Source organism: Psammomys obesus, unplaced genomic scaffold (assembly GCF_907164565.1).
Source record: "Psammomys obesus unplaced genomic scaffold, mPsaObe1.curated_primary_1811, whole genome shotgun sequence".
Classification (NCBI taxonomy): Eukaryota; Metazoa; Chordata; class Mammalia; order Rodentia; family Muridae; genus Psammomys; species Psammomys obesus.
In genome coordinates, this window is record NW_026596125.1 from 448,714 (window position 1) to 468,471 (window position 19,758).

General features: G+C 45.2%; 1 protein-coding gene across 7 annotated transcripts in view; it reads right to left on the reverse strand.

The window, feature by feature from the left end:
- Positions 1-19,758, reverse strand: part of Sorbs1 (sorbin and SH3 domain containing 1) — a 226,781-nt gene that overhangs the window by 32,267 nt on the left and 174,756 nt on the right. For 5 of the 7 annotated variants that reach the window (XM_055630148.1, XM_055630151.1, XM_055630152.1 and 2 more), the window contains 3 exons: positions 13,994-14,043; positions 5,024-5,196; positions 2,347-2,432 (listed from right to left, as the gene is read on the reverse strand). In XM_055630148.1, coding sequence (XP_055486123.1) covers positions 2,347-2,432; positions 5,024-5,196; positions 13,994-14,043 — 309 coding nt within the window. Of the gene's footprint in view, positions 1-2,346; positions 2,433-5,023; positions 5,197-13,993; positions 14,044-18,043; positions 18,146-18,687; positions 18,754-19,758 lie in introns of all 7 variants that reach the window. The other 2 variants (XM_055630154.1, XM_055630147.1) reach the window with 2 other exon arrangements.

Consider the following 19,758-nt stretch of genomic DNA (forward strand, 5'->3'; position numbering starts at 1 on the left):
AGCTGAGTTTTATAGAATGATGTAGAATACAGTAGAGGAAAAAAATAGCATCCGGGGTAAGAAGAAACAGATACCCCTATTAAGAAAATTAAAAGGTTGAGAGGGACACTTGGGCGAGGGGTATGGGATGAGTTAGAGGAGAGGGAGTAAAGGGAAAGATTTGATCCAAACACGTTGTATAGTAGCATGAAATTCTCAATCAATAAGTAAGGAATATATTTTAAAAAGAAAATAATCACTTATTTCTATTCAAGACTTTTTCAATTAGGCCATGTTGCTTTTCACCAAATACCATTCCTGGCCTATTTTAATGGCCCAATAGAAAAGAATTTTAATCCTTATACCACTAGCAATTTTCATTCCTGGGATTAATACTCCTTGTGGGAAAGCATTTATTAGAACTGGTCATTCTTAACATGCTCAGTTAGATGCAAGTCTTCTTCTAGCAGACAACTGAATGACTCAGGGGACATTCAACTCTAAAGAATAAAGGCCCAGCTTTCCTCTGGGGTCTACAAAAAACCAACTCAACACATGGCGATGGGTCTTCCAGCACTCAGAAAACTGTAATAAAGAGTAAGCAAGATGAGAGAGTGCTTTGCAAAGCACGGTGACATAGAAAAAGTGCTGTCCTGGGAAAGTGGAGCCATTGTTTCTGGCCAAGCACATTTGGGAGGCGTCCCAGTTCAAGCCATACCTTTGTTGAATAAACTTTTTTATTGGGATTGGCTTAGTGACTACTAAAGGACCTTCAAGAACAGATAGGGTCTCCTTATCTGAAAGGCTGTTAGCATCACTGTCAACAGTAATAGATTTATATAAAAGGATGCAGGCCAACAATCCCTCCTGGACAGTTTCTATAGCAGTGGGGATGGACTCATGCTTGAGGCCCTGTTCAAAGGCATTGGTGCTCCACCTGACAGTTCATTATCCATGGAACAGATATCAAATAGAAAAGGCTTAACCCTCATACTTAAACCTGAATTGGAGAATCTCCCAGCTCTGTGGCTTAGCCATCTCAGCACCATCAAGGATGAATGCTTCTCACATTGAATATACAGTTTTTAATGGATTCACTGTTAAGCCACCTTAGTAAAACAAGCTCTGGGTAAGACTCACCCATCAAACCTGCTATATTGAATACTAGGATTTTGTTACTAAATTGAATGGAATCTTCCCTCTCGTGGCATGAGAGCTTTGTCTCTCTGACAGAGCGTGCACAGATAATCTGGAAGGAAATGTACTCTGAGTCCTGACAGATACCCATCATTTGTGAGTGTCAAATTTGGTAATTTTAACAATTTTGGGCAACGAACACCCTCCACTGGCTTCTGAGAGGCAAGTACAACGTGGACAGACAGCCATGCCTGGAGGGCAAGGAGAGGCACATTCATTTTCTACCATCCAACAACAATGATTATAACCAGAGTCCTCAAAGCCAGCCTTGTCTTAAATCCTACAGGAAACTCCACCTAAGCTCTGGAACCACTCAAGCTAGACCAATATAAAAAAGGGGGTGGGGAGCGTTGTCATGCTTGAACACCCTCCTTCACTGCTAGCAGTTCAAAGTATCCTTGCATCTCTAAACAAATAAACAGCAGGAAAGTGGATGCTTGACTTATCTAATCTATGGGATCCCCCTCTCCTGGGAACGTGCAGCCAGAACATGTGCACCGTAATACTCTATCATGGCAGACGAAGGTTCCACCCGCTTCGCCAATACACAGGACGACCTTTTCCCATATTTCCAGCACAGGCTCGAATCCAGGCCCTGACAATCATCCTACTTAGGGACATTTCAGTAGCTCCAAGGAAACGCCCAGGCCCCGAAGTTCTTGTGTGTGGAGTCTGCCAGCACTAACGTGGGTATCTCCCTTCTGAGCTAAAGCTGGCCGACATGCAGGCAGCTTCTTCAGATTGTTTATAAAATGCAGAGTGGCCAGCACTGTCATTGTATTTTTCCCACTGCAGTCCTCTTTGACGTGAAATATGCTTTGTGCGGATTGTGAGTACTGGAGAAATGGGAGGGCGGGTTTCCTTAAACAGCACGGGAGGAATTAATGAGAATGCAAACTCCATTTCCAGGCTCCCCAGGCGTCCATACAGCACAGGCCATGTCACCTCCCTGCGACAGGCTGGCGGGAGGTGGCACTGATAACCCATGGAAATCAGTCTGTCCTGCTTTCTGGGAAAGTGTACAAAGGAACAAATGGAGCCCATATCTTATAAGAAGTTGCCCATGAAAAGCCACCATTGCTTCTGGCCACTGCAACACATCACCATTCTGATAGGTGTCCTTTTTTTTTCCTCCCTGAACAACAGCAATGAGGGAAAGACAGGAGTTACCTCTTTATCATCATGCCGCCTCCGAATAAATTCTTCTGTGGACTCCAAGTAATCAGCTGGTATAAAATGTCTTGGTGACTCTGAATCTTCAAAATAACACAGCAGAGTTAAAAAGAGCCAAAGTCTGGTGGGAAGTCAGTTTGTTCCCCCCCCCCCCCTATTATTAAGGTCAAGTTTATAAACATTGCTGTTTAATACTTCAATGACAAATTTTGAAGGAAAAAAAAAAACCCAAGCCCCCACCCCACCTGCCTTTTGGATTTATTGCAAGCCAGTTTAATACAAAGACAACTCACCAGAGGTCAAAGGTGAGCAAAGAAAGGGACATTCTAAGTGTCCCTACAAAGAGGCGTGCAGGCTCTAACAGGGACAGACCATACACTCACACACACGGGCCACGGAGAGAGGCTGCCTCTCAAAAAACCACAGGGAGGCTGGGGGTTGATGCAAACAGGGGCTTGAGAGTTCAAATGAACCCGCTTCTTGAATACAAGCTAAACGGCCAATTTTTCTTTCGAAACAGTTTGATTGGTTAGTCTAAATGAAGTGGGGGATTTGTTTTTAAAGAAGTGCAGCCACTACAAGCCATGGTTAATTGCCAAGCAAAACAAACAGAAGCAAAAGACGAGAAGATGAGCACCAAGGGCACACAGAGGGAGGGACAGAGCAAGCCAAGTGGAGACGGGGGAGATGAGACTGGTCAAACACACAAAATGCCACCTCCATGGGCCGCTGCCAGTTCACTTTGTGGATTGTTGTTCCTGTCCAAGCCATGGTCTGAGTAGGGCACAGGGTTCCCGTTATTAATTGCCCTTGTGCAATCCTCCAGGCCAGCGGATATGTCCAGAGGGGGTTCTGAGTTGTAGCTAAGCCTTGCCATGGTGTGTCGGGAAGACAGACGGGTGGGGACCATGGGTTTCCCCGTAGGGTGGGGCTGGTCCTGAGGGCCCTGGCAGGGAAGGTCTGCCTTCTGGCCAGCAGGGGACCCTGAGGAGTCATTGTGGGGAGGCTGTCTGGGGTGCTGTTGGAGGGGCTTTTTCAATCGAAAAGGGAGGGGGCTCATCAGGTGGATGTTTCTGAGGAGACTGTTCCTGTCCCCCCTGGAATCCGAGCGCCAGTCTGGCTGCCTGGAGGACTGCTGCTCGTGCTTCCGGATAGTGGTGAAGCGGGTGTACGAGGCCGGGCAGGTGCCCTTGCACTTGTTGAGGCGATGTTTGGGGAAGTCTCCATGAACACTGCCCCCACTGCCCTCCCTGCTGTCATTAGAAACATTTGAACAGTGGTCTAGCTCGTCTGAGCAGATGGAAAGGGGCTCAGAAGGCACAAGGCTCCGGAAGCTCAAGGCATGGTCCGCCATATTGCTACATGTGGGGGATGCATAGATCCCTCCAGAGTCTATCCCATCCATCTCTCTGGGACGGAGCTTGGTAGACTCGAGGAGGGACTCGGCTGAACGAGCTGAGGTCAGGCCACTCCTAGACAGCACAGGTGTCGGGGACTTGCTCAGCCTGCCAGAGAAGTCCAGGGATGGCATGGACCGGGACCTCTGAATGAGCTGCTCAAAGGCCGTGATACGGGAGGACACGGTGTGCTTGGGGATATGCTCTGAGCCCTCTTGGCTAGGGCCCAGCTCACCCCTGGCTAACGCCAGGCTGCTCCTTTCAAAGTGGGAGGCAAGATCCCGCACACTTGAAGAGGAGATGGAACTTAAGGAGAGGCCGGCGCGGTTGATCTGGTGCATGTCCCGGTAGAACATGGAGAAATGCAGTCCAGCCTTTCTGGAGAGAGGGCAGGGCCTCCTGGCGCTGGTGCCGTACTCCTGTAGGCTCATGGTGCTACTGGACTTGCTGTCGTAATCCCGCCGGGAGCGCATGAGCAGGTTTTCGATGCTCCCCCCAATTCGGAGTGGGAGGCCTCTTTTGGAATCATTCAAAGAGACACAAAGGTTCTCACAGCTCTGAGCCTTCTCTGACGGCAACAGGACATTCTTCTGTTCCTGCAAAAGAGCGCTGGGAGCAGAGAGCCTGGGTTTGAATTTAGAAGGAAGGATCTCCGAAATGCAGGCTTTCGCAGCCGACAGGGGTTTCTTGTGCTTACACCCAGGGCCTAAAGCATTGCTAGTGTGAAACGTTCGGCTATGAACTGATGATGAAGAAATCATGTGAGCATTCCCGCCTTTACGATCCACTGGTAAGCATGCAGAATAAAATAAACACACCCATTAGGTTAAAGCTGAAAGCTGCTTTTAAGAAAGAAAAAAAAAGGAGAGGTAACATGCTCATTTGTCATATTTGTCATAGGGCTTTAAAAAGTCTCCAATTGATGTCCAGAAGCAAAATAATTTGTGCTGCAAAGCAGGTGCAAAGATGCAACAAAAGAAATGGCCACCCTGCCAGTTAGGAAAGACTGAAGCTCAGCTAACTTCTCGGAAAAGGATATTAGAACAAAAGAGAGAAAGAGAGAGATGTTTTAGAGAGCAAGGTTGGGGGTGGGGACCATTAATACCAGAAAGAAAAATGGCCGGCAAGAAAATAGGTGAGGGGGCGCAAGAAGGCTCCAAGGCCTGGACATGGACCTGAGGCAGAGCTTGTCCCTGTTGCTGGAGGTCCACCCGCTGCCAACACTCAGGTGACAGGCATGTAGGAGAGATGCCTGCAGTCTTCAGCCTGCTGGTTACCTTTAGTGGAAGCTGAGCTGGAGGGTCTCTTGAGCCCGCTCAGGCCTTGAAGAGGGATGTCGCCACCTTCCAAGACACTTTTATAAATCTGCCTCTCATTCTCCAAGCTAGCGAGACCCCCGGGGCTCCCATCTGATTCTCTCTTCACTGCATGGAAGTTGGAAGAATAGATACTGGAAAGGTAATTTTAAAAGAGAAGAGGGGGTGGGGAGAAACACAAAGTTAGCTTGTTTAACACTCTTCTTAAAAGCCTGTTTGTCACCAGCTGAGGAGAAGGAAACTGCTTTCTGGTTTCCTGGGAAAGCCCTGGGCTTTCTCAGGCCTTGTTCATCTAGAGCAGTGGTTCTCAACCTGTAGTTTGTGATCCCTTTGGGGGGTCAAGAGACCCTTTCACAGGGGTCACCACTGGAAAACACAGACATTTACATTACGATTCAAAACGGTTAAAACGTTACAGTTATGAAGTAGCAATAAAAACTTTATGGTTGGGGGTCACTACAACAAGAAGAACTGTATTAAAGGGTCACAGCATCAGGAAGGCTGAGAACCACTGATTTAGACAGGCAGGCTGTGTGCCCTGGGTACACAGAAACACGGCCTAAGCAACAAAGCTCTGACACAGCAATGACTGCTTTAAAAGGATAAATAAGGACCTGTGATCCCAGCACCTGGGAGGCTGAGGCAAGAGAAATGTAAGTTTGAAGCCAGCCTGAGCTACACAGTGATACCCTATCTCTAAAAAACAAAAACAAACAAACAAACAAGACCTATGGGTAGGATAACGGGGAGTCCAGTGGTTCCACACAAGATGATACCTCTAGGGACGAGAGTGGAGGATACAGAGTTCCGAGTGTGGCCGGACAGTTAAAGTCCGTGACCTAAATTGTGTTTTTCTGAGTTACTTTGCATGAGAACTTTGGCTGACAGAAGCATCAAAATATGTAAATGGAAGAAGAGCCCCAGTGATCTGTGTCCTCCAGGAAATCAGCACCTGAGTAAACCAGAACTTGGAACTCTTTGTGGCCTTATCAGAGGTAGGGTTTTGTCCTGAGCTTTTGGCCCAGGTTATCTTCCTGCCTCCATCTCCTCAGTATCTAGGACTAGGGGCATGCACCACAATGCCCAATGCCACAGCCATATCCTGCATTGACTTCTCTCAAAGCTTTTGTCCGAACCTGAGAGCAAGTGTCATCTACACACTGTTGTCCATTTATGTGCTTCATTTATTTTTAAAGTATAAACTTTGTTTTTTAATTTATGTTAATATATGAATGAATATATACGAATGTTTCATATATATAAATATATATGTATGTTTTGCCTGCATGTATGTATATGCACCACATGTATGCCTGATGCCCAGAGAGGTTAGAAGGCACCACTGTATCCTCAGGAACTGGTCTTACGAATGGTTGGGTGCTGGGAACTGAACTTGGGTCCTCTGAAGGGCTATTAGTGCTCTTAACCCCTGAGCCGTGTCTCCAGCTCCTGTTTCATTTACATTTTAAAGGTCTATTTATTTTTATTTTATGTGTATGAGTGGGTGCCCGCATGTGCACGTATGTGCACCACATGGGTGCGGTGCCCACAGGAGCCAGGAGAGGGCAGCTGTGAGCTGCTGGAAGCCACCCTGGGTCCTTCACAAGAGCAGTGAGAACTCCCCACCACTGAGCCATTGCTGCAGGCCCTCTCTTATTTTACCTTGTTTGAAATCTAGGCATTTTTCAAGTTACTACAAATTCTTTTTGGAATGAGGTAAGGGACACGAAAAAAAAAACAAAACCACAAAGTATTTACTCACTGAACTCCTCCATTTGCATGACTACTTTTCTGTGGTCTAACCTGCTGAAGCATTAACATGACACATACTCTGTCTCTTCTCCCCCTCTCTCTACTCCGTATTCCCCAAGAAGAGAATGATGTCTTTCTCATAAATGTATACAGGCTTCTGCTACATACTTTCGATCCTAATGAAATCAGTTTACTGCCATCATTAAAGATTTGTCAATTTTGAAGACCTATGACCTCATGGAGTTCATTTACCCCCAACACTTTATTATATCATCAAGTATATAGGAAAGTTTAAAGAATGGTAAGAGTGGACACTCACATCAGCCCCACTTAGGTTCTCCAGGGAACACTGAATGGTACTTCCTTATCACACATATATTCATTTGTCTTCCTGCCTGCCTACTGATGGAACTTTTTCATATTCCACAAACCCAGCCTTTTATTTTGTGCAGAGCCTCAGCCTCCAAGACCCATAATTACAGACAACAATGGCAAAAAAGATTAAAAAAACAACTTTACAACATGAAGGGCATTGTATTAAGTGCCTGGCGGTCATTCTCTCTCTTTAACACACACACGAGTCTGTCACTTTTCAGATGAGGAAATGAAGTGCTGATAAATTAGACAGCCTGCCAAAGCAAGCAGAATCGGCAGATTGCAGAGCCAGAACCCCAGTCACACCACCGAATGCCATGTACACTGTATTCTCCAACGGTGTCTTAGAATACTTCCCTCTGGCCAACGCAATCGTGATTCACACAGGGCAGGAGTCAAGGGTATTTGAGTCTTGTTGTGTCATTATCACCAAGCAACATCTGTCAAAACTCTATCCCAGGAACAAGTGGTACCAGAACCCAGGAATCAAAGAGGAGAGGATCCTCCTGAAAGAGGCAGTGCTGTCTCTGCTACATGTGTCTAGCACTAGTACAGCCCTCACAACTGCCCTACCCCATACTCATCACTATTTCAGGGGACCTGCCTGAAGCTACAGATCCCTCTTACTCTCCATAGCATGGATGAAAGCAATTTTCCTTTCTCAGCTGAAACAAACAAACAAACAAACAAAATCACTGGAACCCAAAAGACAAGAAAACCAAGTCTCAAGGCTGAAAAACATGCAAATGAAGGAAGTGCCAAGGAGCCTTCTGGGTCCCCTCTCCCCCTCAGAGAGAATCAGGCTGAGCTGACCTTTTCCCATGGCTTTGTCTTGATTTCCAGAAGCCCACTGGACTATCTCCCCATCAGGATACCCAATCAATGTTCTGAATGAATAAGTGGTTACCTTTTCTAAATGTAAGACTTGGCATACTTGGGCTGATGAATGATATGTCTTAGTATGTAAAACCATGAATTTAGAAATTCCTTAAAAAAAAAAAAAGATGATTTAGAGATTCCAACATCAGTGGCCAGGAACCATAACATGGTGGAAGGATCTTTACTGAAAGTCATCATGGTAAAGGTTGGCTGTCATCACAGGTACCCCTCAAACCTGTCTGCAGAGAAAAGATTTGGCTTTCTTAGGCTCAGAGGTTAGGCCTGGAGAGGTTCTGCCCATGCAGCTTCTGGTCCACAGGGTATGCTCATAAACACTCCACCCTCCCACCTCAAGATTCTGATGAAAAAAAAAAAAAATCAGCTCCTACTAAAACTGGTGAACCCTGAGGTGGTTCTATAGATAGCACCTTCAAAAAGGTGGATGTTCATCTAAATTGGCTTTTACACTTTGGGTTTCCTAATTAAAAATCAGTGTAACACCACATTTTCTCCCTTTTGTACAAACCTCAACTGCAAAACTATCCACACATAACTGTGCCTTTGTCAACCCCCACCTAAGGGGACTGAGGACTCTGGCGTGTGGACCCTGCCTAGTCCTTGGCATTGAGGTTAACTTGAACAACTTCCACCGTGCCACCTGTGTGTTCTGAATCACTTCTCCCTCAGTCAGAGTTTCAACCCATCTTTATTCTCTCACAGTGCCTGGCCTCACCTAAGGCCTCTACCTCAGCAGCCCTAAGTACTCCCCCACCAAGCCTGCCTGGTCTCCGTGTCCCACCTATTTTTTCCTGCTTCCCACAGAATGACAAGCCAGCACTCAGGAAACCTCTGGGAATGCAGTTACTACAGCCAAATGTTTTGTTTCTGATACCAATGCTGACAAAAGAATGTTTTCCCTAGATGCCCAAGGTACATTGAGGTACATTATTTAAGAACAGTATCTGAGAGCTTTTTAAAGACATGTTTTTAAAGATATCCTCTCTAACAGCTGCTCTAATGTTAGGCCATTTGTTCCACTGCTCAAGAGAGAAAACCGAGGACCAGAGCAATGACTGCATTTGCTTAAGGGCCCAGAGTTCATAGGACTTTGCTATAGCTAAAAACATCAGAGCTGAGAAGTCACACTGGCTCCTCAGCTAAGTGACAGAGATACAATCAGAATTACCAGCTACTGACATTAAACAAAAGCAGTCATGTCTGAAATCTCAGTTCTGAGAAGTTTGTGTTGAGTCAGATTTGGGTCAGACTAAGTGAGCCAGAAGACAGGGCAGAGAACTAAGCCTCTGGCTGAGAAGCAGAGCTGGCTGTGGAGTTTTAAGAGGTTTCAACAAAGACATACTCCCTGGAAAAATAAAGTGAGAGGCAGAGCAAACAGTCTCAGTCCGCTGCTTCTGTGTGTGTTAGCAGAGAAGTCTGGGAGCATGGATGGGGTATTGAAAAGCCAGATTCCAACAGAGAAGGCACCAGCTGAGACGTGCTTAAGCTTAAGTTGTTTAAAAGTTTGCAAACAAGATGATTTTCTTGGCTTCAGTTTCTTTCATTTGCAAAATCAACACTCATGGTGAGACTGTCTAGGAAATCCACCAGCAAACCTGCATACCTTTCATTTAGACTCCAAGATGACTGCCAGGCATATCCCCTGGATGTTCTTCAAACATCTCCAACCTAGTATGTCCTAAACCAAAGCTGGCTCTGGTCAGTTCCCTGCCCTGACTCAAGCAGGAAGCCTAAGAGGTCAGCCCTTTCCCCCTCATTTCTCCCTAAACTATCAGCCATCAAACTTTGCTTTCTACATTAATTCCTTGCCCTCTCTACTCCCCAGTTGTTATTTCATTATCACTTATCTGTGATCCTGCAACATGTAAACCCTCCCAGCCTCTAGCCCCAACTCCCTGCCATCACTGTTGGTATTATCGAGAGGAAAGATACGGAGATCCAACGTGTGTTGATTTACTAAACAAGTACTTATTGAGCACCTTCTATGTGTCAATTACTCTCATAGGTAGAAAAACTCAACAAGGGACACAACCGACAAAAGTTTCCAGCCCAGGAGAGGTGGCTCGGCAGTTAAGAGTGCACCTTGCTCTTGCTGTTCGGCTCCCAGCACTTCGGAGAGCTCACACCTGCTATCACTCCAGCTCCAGGGGATCTGACACAGGGAACTTCCCAGAGACTAATAGTCCAACCAAGTACCAGGCATGGAGATAACCTAGAACCCCTGCACAGATGTAGCCCATGGCAGTTTAGTGTCCAAGTGGCTTACATAGTAATGGGAAGAGGGACTGCCTCTGACATAATCTGATTGGCCTGTTCTTTGATCATCTCCCCCTGAGGGGGAGAGCAGCCTTACCAGGCCACAGAAGATGACAATGCAGCCACTGCTGATGTGATCTGATAGACTAAGATCAGAAGAGAGGAGGACCTCCCCTATCAGTGAACTTGGGGAGGGGCATTCGAGAAGAAGGGCGAGGGAGGGTGCGTCCGGGAGGGGAGGAGGGAGGGGCTTATAGGAGGGATACAAAGTGAATAAAGTGTAATTAATAAAATAAAATTAAAAAAAATCTTCCCTGTTCAAAAATCATTTGACTTCAGGAAGAAAAACAGGCAACTGTCATTACTGTAGCTTTGTGGAAGGGAGTCTTACACTCCTCTGGGAGTTAGTTCCATCTTACAGCACTTTGTGATGGATAAAAAAAAATATCCGTTTCTTTAAAAATCTAATAATATGATGTTCTTGTTCCTTTTTTTTTGTTTTTGTTTTTGTTTGTTTGTTCTATAAAGCCTTCCTTGATCCCTCCTCCTCCAGACACCAAGAGGTGACCACCCGCCTCTGGATCTCAGCATTACATCTGCTGTACTGGATTCAAGTTACCCAGAACAAATATACTTTATACACTGAACCTGGCAGGTTGTATGTTAATCTTCCTAAGCCTGGTGTCCAGTAAAGTCGCTTAACAAATGCGGGTGGAATAAATGATTCTAAAGTCAAATGCCTACACGCACATTGGCTTATGGTGTATTTTTAGGGGCTGGGGAATCTCCAATATTTTATATAGTTCTTCAGGTTGTGTTTTGGTCTCATATTAATGAAACTAGTTTCTGCTGCTTCAGAAAGAACAGCTTTTCCTTGAGTGCCACCTGCTGGCTAAACAGGAGTAAAGCTCTTTCAGGTAGGCGAAAACAGCTTTAATATGCTGAAATGATAAGAAATGGTTAGATGAAAACTACAAACTTAATGGTCTGGAAGTACTTGGAGAATAAAATATAAAACCAGACACACTGAAATGTGTGACAGTAACTATTGAAATGCTAGTACTGCAAAGAGTTGTTTACATTGTATTTAAGAGCTTGAAATTGGCAAGCTTTATTACACCTTCAGCTACATTACTACTAAGTTCGAAGCGGCATAGATGAGGTTCTACTTCTGACACCTGGCCCAGAGTGTCACTGCCATTACACTGGGTAGAGCACTCACACATCAGCTATAGAACTGTCCTAGTGTGCCCATTCCCTCACCTATCCACTGGGGACTGATGATGACACCTGCTCCTGGGATGCTCAGAGAAATAAATGTGAAGAGAGGACCTAGCTCAAAAGTCTGTTCTCGGTAAACTTAAATGTTGAGACCCGTGTTCTTAACCCTGACTGACCACAGTAGTGACTGTAAATACTTTTCACCGTTACATACTTCATTTCACTGACACTTTGCATTTCACTTACTATATTCATTTTAAGGGCGAGGGGATTCCCCCAGACAGTCAAGTCATACCAAAACTCCTATTGTGATAAACAGCATAGCACTGGCAGAGCTAGGGAATTCACTGAGCTGGGCACTCAGCCGGTGAAGCAGTTCAGGGAGAAGGGGTGAAGGGGGGGAGCCCTTGTTAGCACTGGCTAACCCTGAAGCAGGGGTGCCTGGGAAGTCTCTGTTTAAATCCCCACTGCAACCAAAATGCTCCTCAAGTTTATCAGGTCTCCCTGGCACCCTGGCGATGGGAGGCCTTGTCCTTAAGAAGTTTTAATTAGCAATTAGGGAAGTATACACAAATAACTCAGGGGATTGGCAGCAGAAGCCAGAAGAAGCACTGACAGGAGCCTGGGCAAAAGAAAGTTCAGTCATTGCTTGTTTACACAGCTTAAGAACTTGCAGTCTGCTACGGAACCACTGAAGCAAGATAAGGGTAGCCTTGGAAATGTTCAGTGGGGATAAGAGCGGCATGGAAAAGCCCTGGGAAAGGCATTCTTGGAGAGGATCAGAGTTGGGGGAGTTTGTGGTTATGTAAAGAACGGAATCTGCCTCTAGGTGAAGACCAGGCCCTGTCTCCTCCTGTAAAGGCTGATCCGACGGGGAGGGTTGGTGGCCTGGCTATGGGAATCGCCTTTAGTAAGTCAGGTTTGCCTTATGATAATTCCCAGAATTCCCACCCCAAGCAGTCCTTGGGGATCTAGCTACCAAGGTTCAGCTCGACCTGCAAGCCTTTCTGAAACCTGACTTAGAAAGGTGTGACTATTTTCTTTTTTTTTTTTTCCTTTTGTGTCTTTCTTTCTGCTGCTGGCCAGGACTCAAGTATGCTTTTAAACTCCCTAACTCACAGTTTGGGCTGCCTTACTTTTTCAAAAGCTCCCGCTGGCCACGTGGCTGCCCGCTGCCAGGTGGCTGACCTGGAACTGCCTCTATCTCCAGGAGCTGTGCTTTTGTTCCTTCTCCTTCCAGGCAGCCACAGACTGACCGCCTGCCTGTCCTGTGGTTCTCCTTTTATGTTCTAATGCCGTGCACTCAAGCTCTCAGGCATATCCATTCTTAAACTCTTTTATTAAGGAAACTAGGAACTAAGAGGAGACCGAATTTCCCAGGTATCAGAAGGCAGCTCTGTTGGGACACCCCAAGATTTTCATTTCTTTCCTGCCTTTTAAAATTAATTGTCAGAGAAAATAAAGCCCTTCCTGTAACCCTAGACAGTATCAGACACTCCATGAAAAAGTGTATGGGGATACATGCACTGTGCAGCCAAAATCTTTTTATTGTTGTTGTTGTTGGGGTTTTTTGTTTGTTGGTTTATTTTTCAAGACAGAGTTTCTCTGTATAGACTGTCCTGGAACTCATTCTGTGGACCAGGCTGTCAGGCTGGTCTCGAACTCAGAGATCCACCTGCCTCTGCCTCCCTGGGATTAAAGGCATTCACCATACCACCTGGCATGCAGCCAAAATTTTAAAAATTGGCAGAATTAAAAAAAAAAAATGTTCATGTGACCATCTAGGCCCTACGTCCTGCATGGCAAGGCCGGCCTGAGGACCAATTCCACTACCTGCTCCTCTATCTTCATTCCAGGTCAGGTACATAATAGCTACACTCCCTTCCCTCAGGGATTCACTGAAGACAATTTTGATTCCAATGTAGACAAATAAGGCAATAAGATTGCTAGACAGACGCACCTGTAAGCCTGATAACCTAATTAGATTCCCAGGATTCACAGTGAAAAGAGAACTGACTCCCAAAGCTTCTCCTCTGACCTCCACAGCCACACGCAGATATCACACACATACATGTGCGAAGAAAGTAAAATTAAAATAAATACAAACAAATAAATTCACATTCCAAAAAGACATCAGCCTGGGATAAAGCTATCAAAGGCATCATGAATCGCTGTAAAAGTAATTGGGAGAAAGAAGAGAGAACAAGAGATAACCAATTTGAAAACTACAATACCATTAAACTACTGGAAGACAAAGCCCAAAGCATGGGACAGCCCATTGCCCGGAGCCCTCCCCAGAGGTAAAGGCTTTGCTGCCTACCTCAGGACACCATAACACAGATACAAATCAGGGTCCAGACCACCAGCCTTTCTCACCCTTGTCTAGCCCTTGCTACACTGAGCCATGAAAACACAGGAGTGGCTACTTACTATCCAGGAGGCTCTGAGGTAATGTCTGGAGTCGGGCTGACTGCTGAGCTCTGTAAAAGTCAAAATGAAAAAGGAACAATGTAAAACGAAAGAAACCCAGTGATTTGTGTTAACAGGTTGCAAAGCAAAAAAAATAAAGTAAAAGGGGGGAGGAACACAAGTCATTACAGTTTGGTCATGTAGACAGTGCCTCTAAGGGCAAGAGGCTTGGACACAAAAACTTTGGGGCTAGGAAAGATTTGGGGGTACCAGGCTCTCATCTTTTGCCCCATAGGAGATGCAGCCAAAAACATAGGTGAGCCTGGACATGGACTTCAGCTCACATTTATCCTCAGCTGCAACCCCAGGAAGGAGAAGCCCCTTTATTGTCCTCCCCAATCCTCACACGCCCTGCCAAGCCCATTGTAGATGCTTTCATGCCCTCCAAATGCCACACCCAGGAGCGGGCACACAATGTTCTAGGTAGAGACTACATCTTAAAATGCATTTTAAGATGATCACACCGTATTTACACAATTCATTCATGCCTGTAGATTGGATAGTGTTAAAATAAAGACACAATTTCTTTTGAGTAACAATTTCTTTCCAGTAACAAATACTGTCAGTACAGGTTGCGGGATGCATCCTAAAACTACAGGCCAGAAAAAAGGAAGAAATAAGCCCAGAGGTACTAGAAAAGGAAAGCAATGTAATTACATAATTCAGAGGTTCTTTTGTTGAACTGAAGGAAAAAAAAATGCCAACTGTTCAATGTACTGTGTTAAATAAATCAATGTAGAAGTTAATTTTTACAGATAGTCATATTTAATAATGACTGTCATCTCTACTAATAACCATTTTAAGGAAAACAAATCACCTGGAGAAGGGAGGAAAAGAAAGAAATAGAAAATGGAGGGAAAGATTGCTGTTGGATCAAAGAAGAGAAGACCACAGGAAAGGAGGTGACTTCACTGGTGGCTCCTTGCTTAGCCTTTGGCCTGCAGAAATACATCCCCGACTGTCAGTGTGGGTCCTTTTCCCTTAGAGGCACTGCTGTCCCAGGATGAGGCTTGCCTTCCTTTCCTCACCTCACAAAGGCTCTGCTATTCCTCCCACCATCCCCTAGCCCTTCTCGCTATGTTGGTACTGCCTGCCCACCTCCTGTCATGAGGCTCCTACCTCTTGGCATTTGCCCCATACTGGGATTCTACTTTTGAAAAATGCTGACACAGCCCTGTTAAGTCCTTCTGGGATCATCACCATCCTCTCCTATATTCTCCTTCCCTTCATCCACATCTCTCTTCCCCATATGTCCTCAATAAGGCTACACCCCTGCAGGATTCTCTGATTCTTTTTCACAAACTCTAACACCCAGAAACAAAAGTCTTTACAAATTTCTATAATCTGTTCTGTGGATCTATCCTAGGAGTTTCTTTCTAAAACTATCTATTTGTTTACTACTGTGTCAGAGAGAGTGTGTGTGCCACGGTGCCCATAGGGGGGCCAGAAGACAACATCGTCAGTTCTATCTTTCCACCCACTCCATCCAGTTCCGGGAGTGGGACTGGGGTTGTCATGCTTATACAGCAAGCAAGTTCACTCACTGAGCCACCCTGCCACCCCAAAATCCATTTCTTCAGATATCTCTGCAGCAGCTAGGTTGCTCTGCCTTTCTCCTCTTGATCATACATTCCCCCATCTCTATGAACTGTCCTTCCTGTGCCTCTCCTTGTCTTGTTAATGTCACCCAGCATCCCAGTGAATAGCTGTTGGTCCCTACCTCTCAATCTTTCACATGCTGCCAGTGGATGTCTTTATCGACTCCCAGACCACCACAATCACCACCTTGCAGGCAACTCTGATAAGCTTTTTAAGCACATGCCTGCTTCCTAAGATTAGTCTTAGAGTTTCAGCCATCTGGATATCCCTACTTGATCCAAATCCAGCCCCTCAGGAGCCAAATACTCGAAACCAAACCCATGATTTCGCCTCTACACTACATCTCCATCTAGCTTCCTTCAACATACTGATATCCTTACTCTTTTGGCTGTCTGGCCCAAACCCTGAAGTTTTCTATCTCTTTCCCCCAGCTCATCATTCCTCATGCCAACTACTTAAGCTGCCCCACTGTAACTCTCTTGGCAGCCTTTCTCCGTCTATCCTCCCCCTGCCCCGTGTTGGTGTTAACACAGCGTGGACTCCCACCACTGTCTGTTTGGACTCCTGGAGTGGCCTCCTTACCTTCTGACAGTAGCATTTTCTACCTTCAATTCAACTTCTCTAAGGGAATCTCTCCCTCCCTCTCTCTCTCTCTCTCTCTCTCTCTCTCTCTTTCTCTCTCTCTCTTTGAGAGACCTCTTTAGCTACACCAGTGGTCTGAAGGAAAACCCAGCATCTTCTTAGTCACAGACTTGAGTCTACACTCTTTCCCAAACCTGCCCATCCCCACTGTTCCCACTCAGATTTCTAGTTGAGCTAACCTGTCTTAGTCCTTTGAACACACACACTCAGAAAGAGTGTTTCCCAAGGGCCTCAAAATGGATATCCTTATTAAGTCTGGACTCAACTGTCATGTCCTGAAGGCAGTCTCTTATGTGTATGTACAGAACCCCGGAAAGCACATCTCACATATGCTTAAGACGAATAGCCCCAGTCAAATGGCCAGTAGAAATGGTTTGCAGATGCATCAGACACTTCTTGCACCAGGGTTCGGGCCCTAACAGAGGTAGCTGTCAGCTCTAGCTGTGTCCCCATCTCTGCATAAGCTGCAGACGCCTGAGTACCATAAAAGCATCTCTTGATTCACTTTGGCCAACCTATTACTATAGACCTCTCTTCCTGCATGTTGGCCATTGTTGTTAGGGCATACCCACAGACATAACTTACTCCAGAACAGGTTGGGACAGTTTCTTCCTTGAATCGTTAACCCTACATAGTTAAACCAGGCCTCAGTATCCACCTGGTTAGAAATCCAGAATCACACTGCACCTTCTCCACCTCCATCACCTGTGCTTCTCAGCTGACTTTGTGACAACTTACCTCTTTGCCTCCTTTCAGGAGAGCCCACCCAATCCTGTCTCCATTCATTGGTAGCTCTCTGGAGCCCGAGGAGGCATCTATGACTGCCACAGCTCACTGGCTTCCCACTCTTTTATTCCAGACCCACAGGAAGGCTATCATAAAATCCTAGTTTCTCTGCCATTTCCTGGGTTTGAGTCTCTAGCCACTCACCTAACTTTTGTGCCCAACTTCCTTGAACCAGTCTCTGGCCCTGTCTCAATAATGTTTACATCTAGCACAGACCCATAGTCTGTGGCCCTTCCTGGCCACTGCAGCAGTGTCCACATCTGATTTCTTCTAAAGCCACTCTTTGCTCATAAGAGTCTCTCCAGTTTTATCTGGGAACCCAGCACACACTTCAGTAAACATTCAGCTTCCCCCCCAAAGCTTGTTTACCCTGGGCTGGCTCTCTCCTTATCCCTTCCTGCCTTTTAACACAGCCCCCTTTAAAAATACCAACACAGGCCCAGTTTCCAATGCTTGTGTCCAGGTAGTTTGATATCTGGAGTATGTTTTCTATTGTGAACCTGCTGACCTTTCCAATGAAAAACACCATTGCTCTGACAACGTCTTAGCCCAGTTACTGCTACCATGTCTCTCAAAATGACCTCTGAGGTTGGCTTCTCCCAGGGCTACAAAAAAAGATAAGAAAAACTGGCTCCCCAAATAGCACTCTGGAAATTCAAAGAAGGCAAGGGAAAGAACTTTTGAAGGTCATCGAAGATGAAATATGGGGCATGGTGAGTAGGTGAGATTTTAAATCATCAACCATACTGTATGCATTTGAAAAGCCCTTTAAGGAAGATGCCAAGCTCCAAAGGATTCCAAACAAAAAATTGACCCAGTACATGTACGTGTGTAAACAGGATTCAAAAAACCATGCATCTTAAAGCTAGCAGCGTCACCCTCTGCCATCTCCACAACAGGAAAACCAAAGAACAGAGAGGAAAACAGAAAATAAGAAGCAGGGCTTGAAAAGGAACCAACAGCAAGAGAAAAACTGGGAAATACCTGTGGCGGGTTTGCACTGGGTGATTTATTAATCGTCTCCACTTTCTCTAAATCTGCCTCTAACTCTGTTTGGCAGAAGTTGAGATCTTTTTCTAGATTAGTCTGGTTCAAGAAAGAAAAGATGAGAAAGAATGTTTTAGTTTAGAAAAAAGACAAAGGTATGGAAGGTTAAGTTTGAAAATGAGGTGGGTTTTGTGTGTGTCATATTTTAATAGGGTCACAGTAGACTGATTCAATCACAAGATATCTCTAGAAATTAGTTTAAAGACATGAAAACAGAAAGAGCAACGTCAGGCAAGTTCAGTGAAATCCTAAGTAGTAGAGCTTTAGAGATCTATTCTACGTCTAAGGAGAACTACTAATGCCACAAAAACCTACCTGGGAGGAAAGGCCTGCTTCCTCTGTGTCAGAGCATAATGACTGTGACAACAGTTGTTTTAAAAACCTCTAAACATTAGTATACGTCCCACAGACTTTATTACATAATTTCATCACCAGGCCAAACAAGTTACTAAGTTAAAAACCAAACCAAACCAAACAAACAAACAAAAAAGATTCAAGAAAAGAACACAAACCCACAACACACTCACGGCACCCAAAACTAGAAGTCTAGCACACAGTCCGCAGAGGAGGCACGGAATTACCTTTCTATCCTCTCTAGGAAGGATAGAGCAGTCTCCAGGAGTATAGTCCCATATCTTTTTGGGAGGCTGACGGGAAGCAGAGGAGGAAATGAAGAAATGAGCATAAAGACATAAAGACAAACATGGGGGCTCAAACAAAGAGGGGCACGCTAGGAACCGGACCAACACAGAAAGGTGAACTTAAAGCAAAGGGCTGGGATCCTGGCTGAGGACACAAAGCTGTCTGCCCCAGGGAGCCTTGAAATCCCTGACGAGGGAGTGTGTTTAAGTTTCAAGAGTAAACCAACCCCTGATTCTCAGTATTGAAAATCTAAAATTAAAAAGAAAAAAATTAGAACAAATTAGAAACTCTAATTCTTTCCTGTTTTGTTTTGTTTTTCAAACAAAGATTGACACTGGAGATTTCACATTTTTGAAGTAGTCTTGACTAGTATAGAAAAATATTCATTGCATGTTAATCAATGTGCAAATATTCAGACTTGGCCAATGGAGGCTGACCTGAACTAAAGGTGACTCTCCGGATTGTGGCAACAGCATCCAGAGTGGAGTTCAAATAGCGCATGTGACCATTTCATACCAGCAGCTTAACTGGCCTTTCACAATTTAAGTAGAGTTTGGTAATACCACTAATCCTAGAGGTACGCCCTGCCCCACTTCCTCCTCAGCAGGTCAGAGGTCGCTCTGTTTGCTCTTTATCCCTTCAGGAACAATTAGAGAACTGGAGATCTGCCAGGAGAATGCTGTAGACTTAACAAGGGTGTGTGTATGTGTAGTGAGAGCTATGCAAACTTCCAGAGACTTCTAACTCTGAATATCTCTCTCACAGAGTGGATTTTCTGGACTGTGCCCACGTGCTGACATCTCCCATACTATGACCTCCTCCAGGGGAATCAGAAACAGGAGATCATTAAAAGCTGCAAAGATTTCATAAGTTTAATGCCAACTAACTCTACAGAAGCCTTTGAAGGGCTTAACATTGAAAAACACTGTCTTGAGTCTGTGGATGGAAATCAAGTCAATTTTTGTAGAAACTGGAAGGGAAGGAAGAATGAAAGGTGGATCCTCACGTTC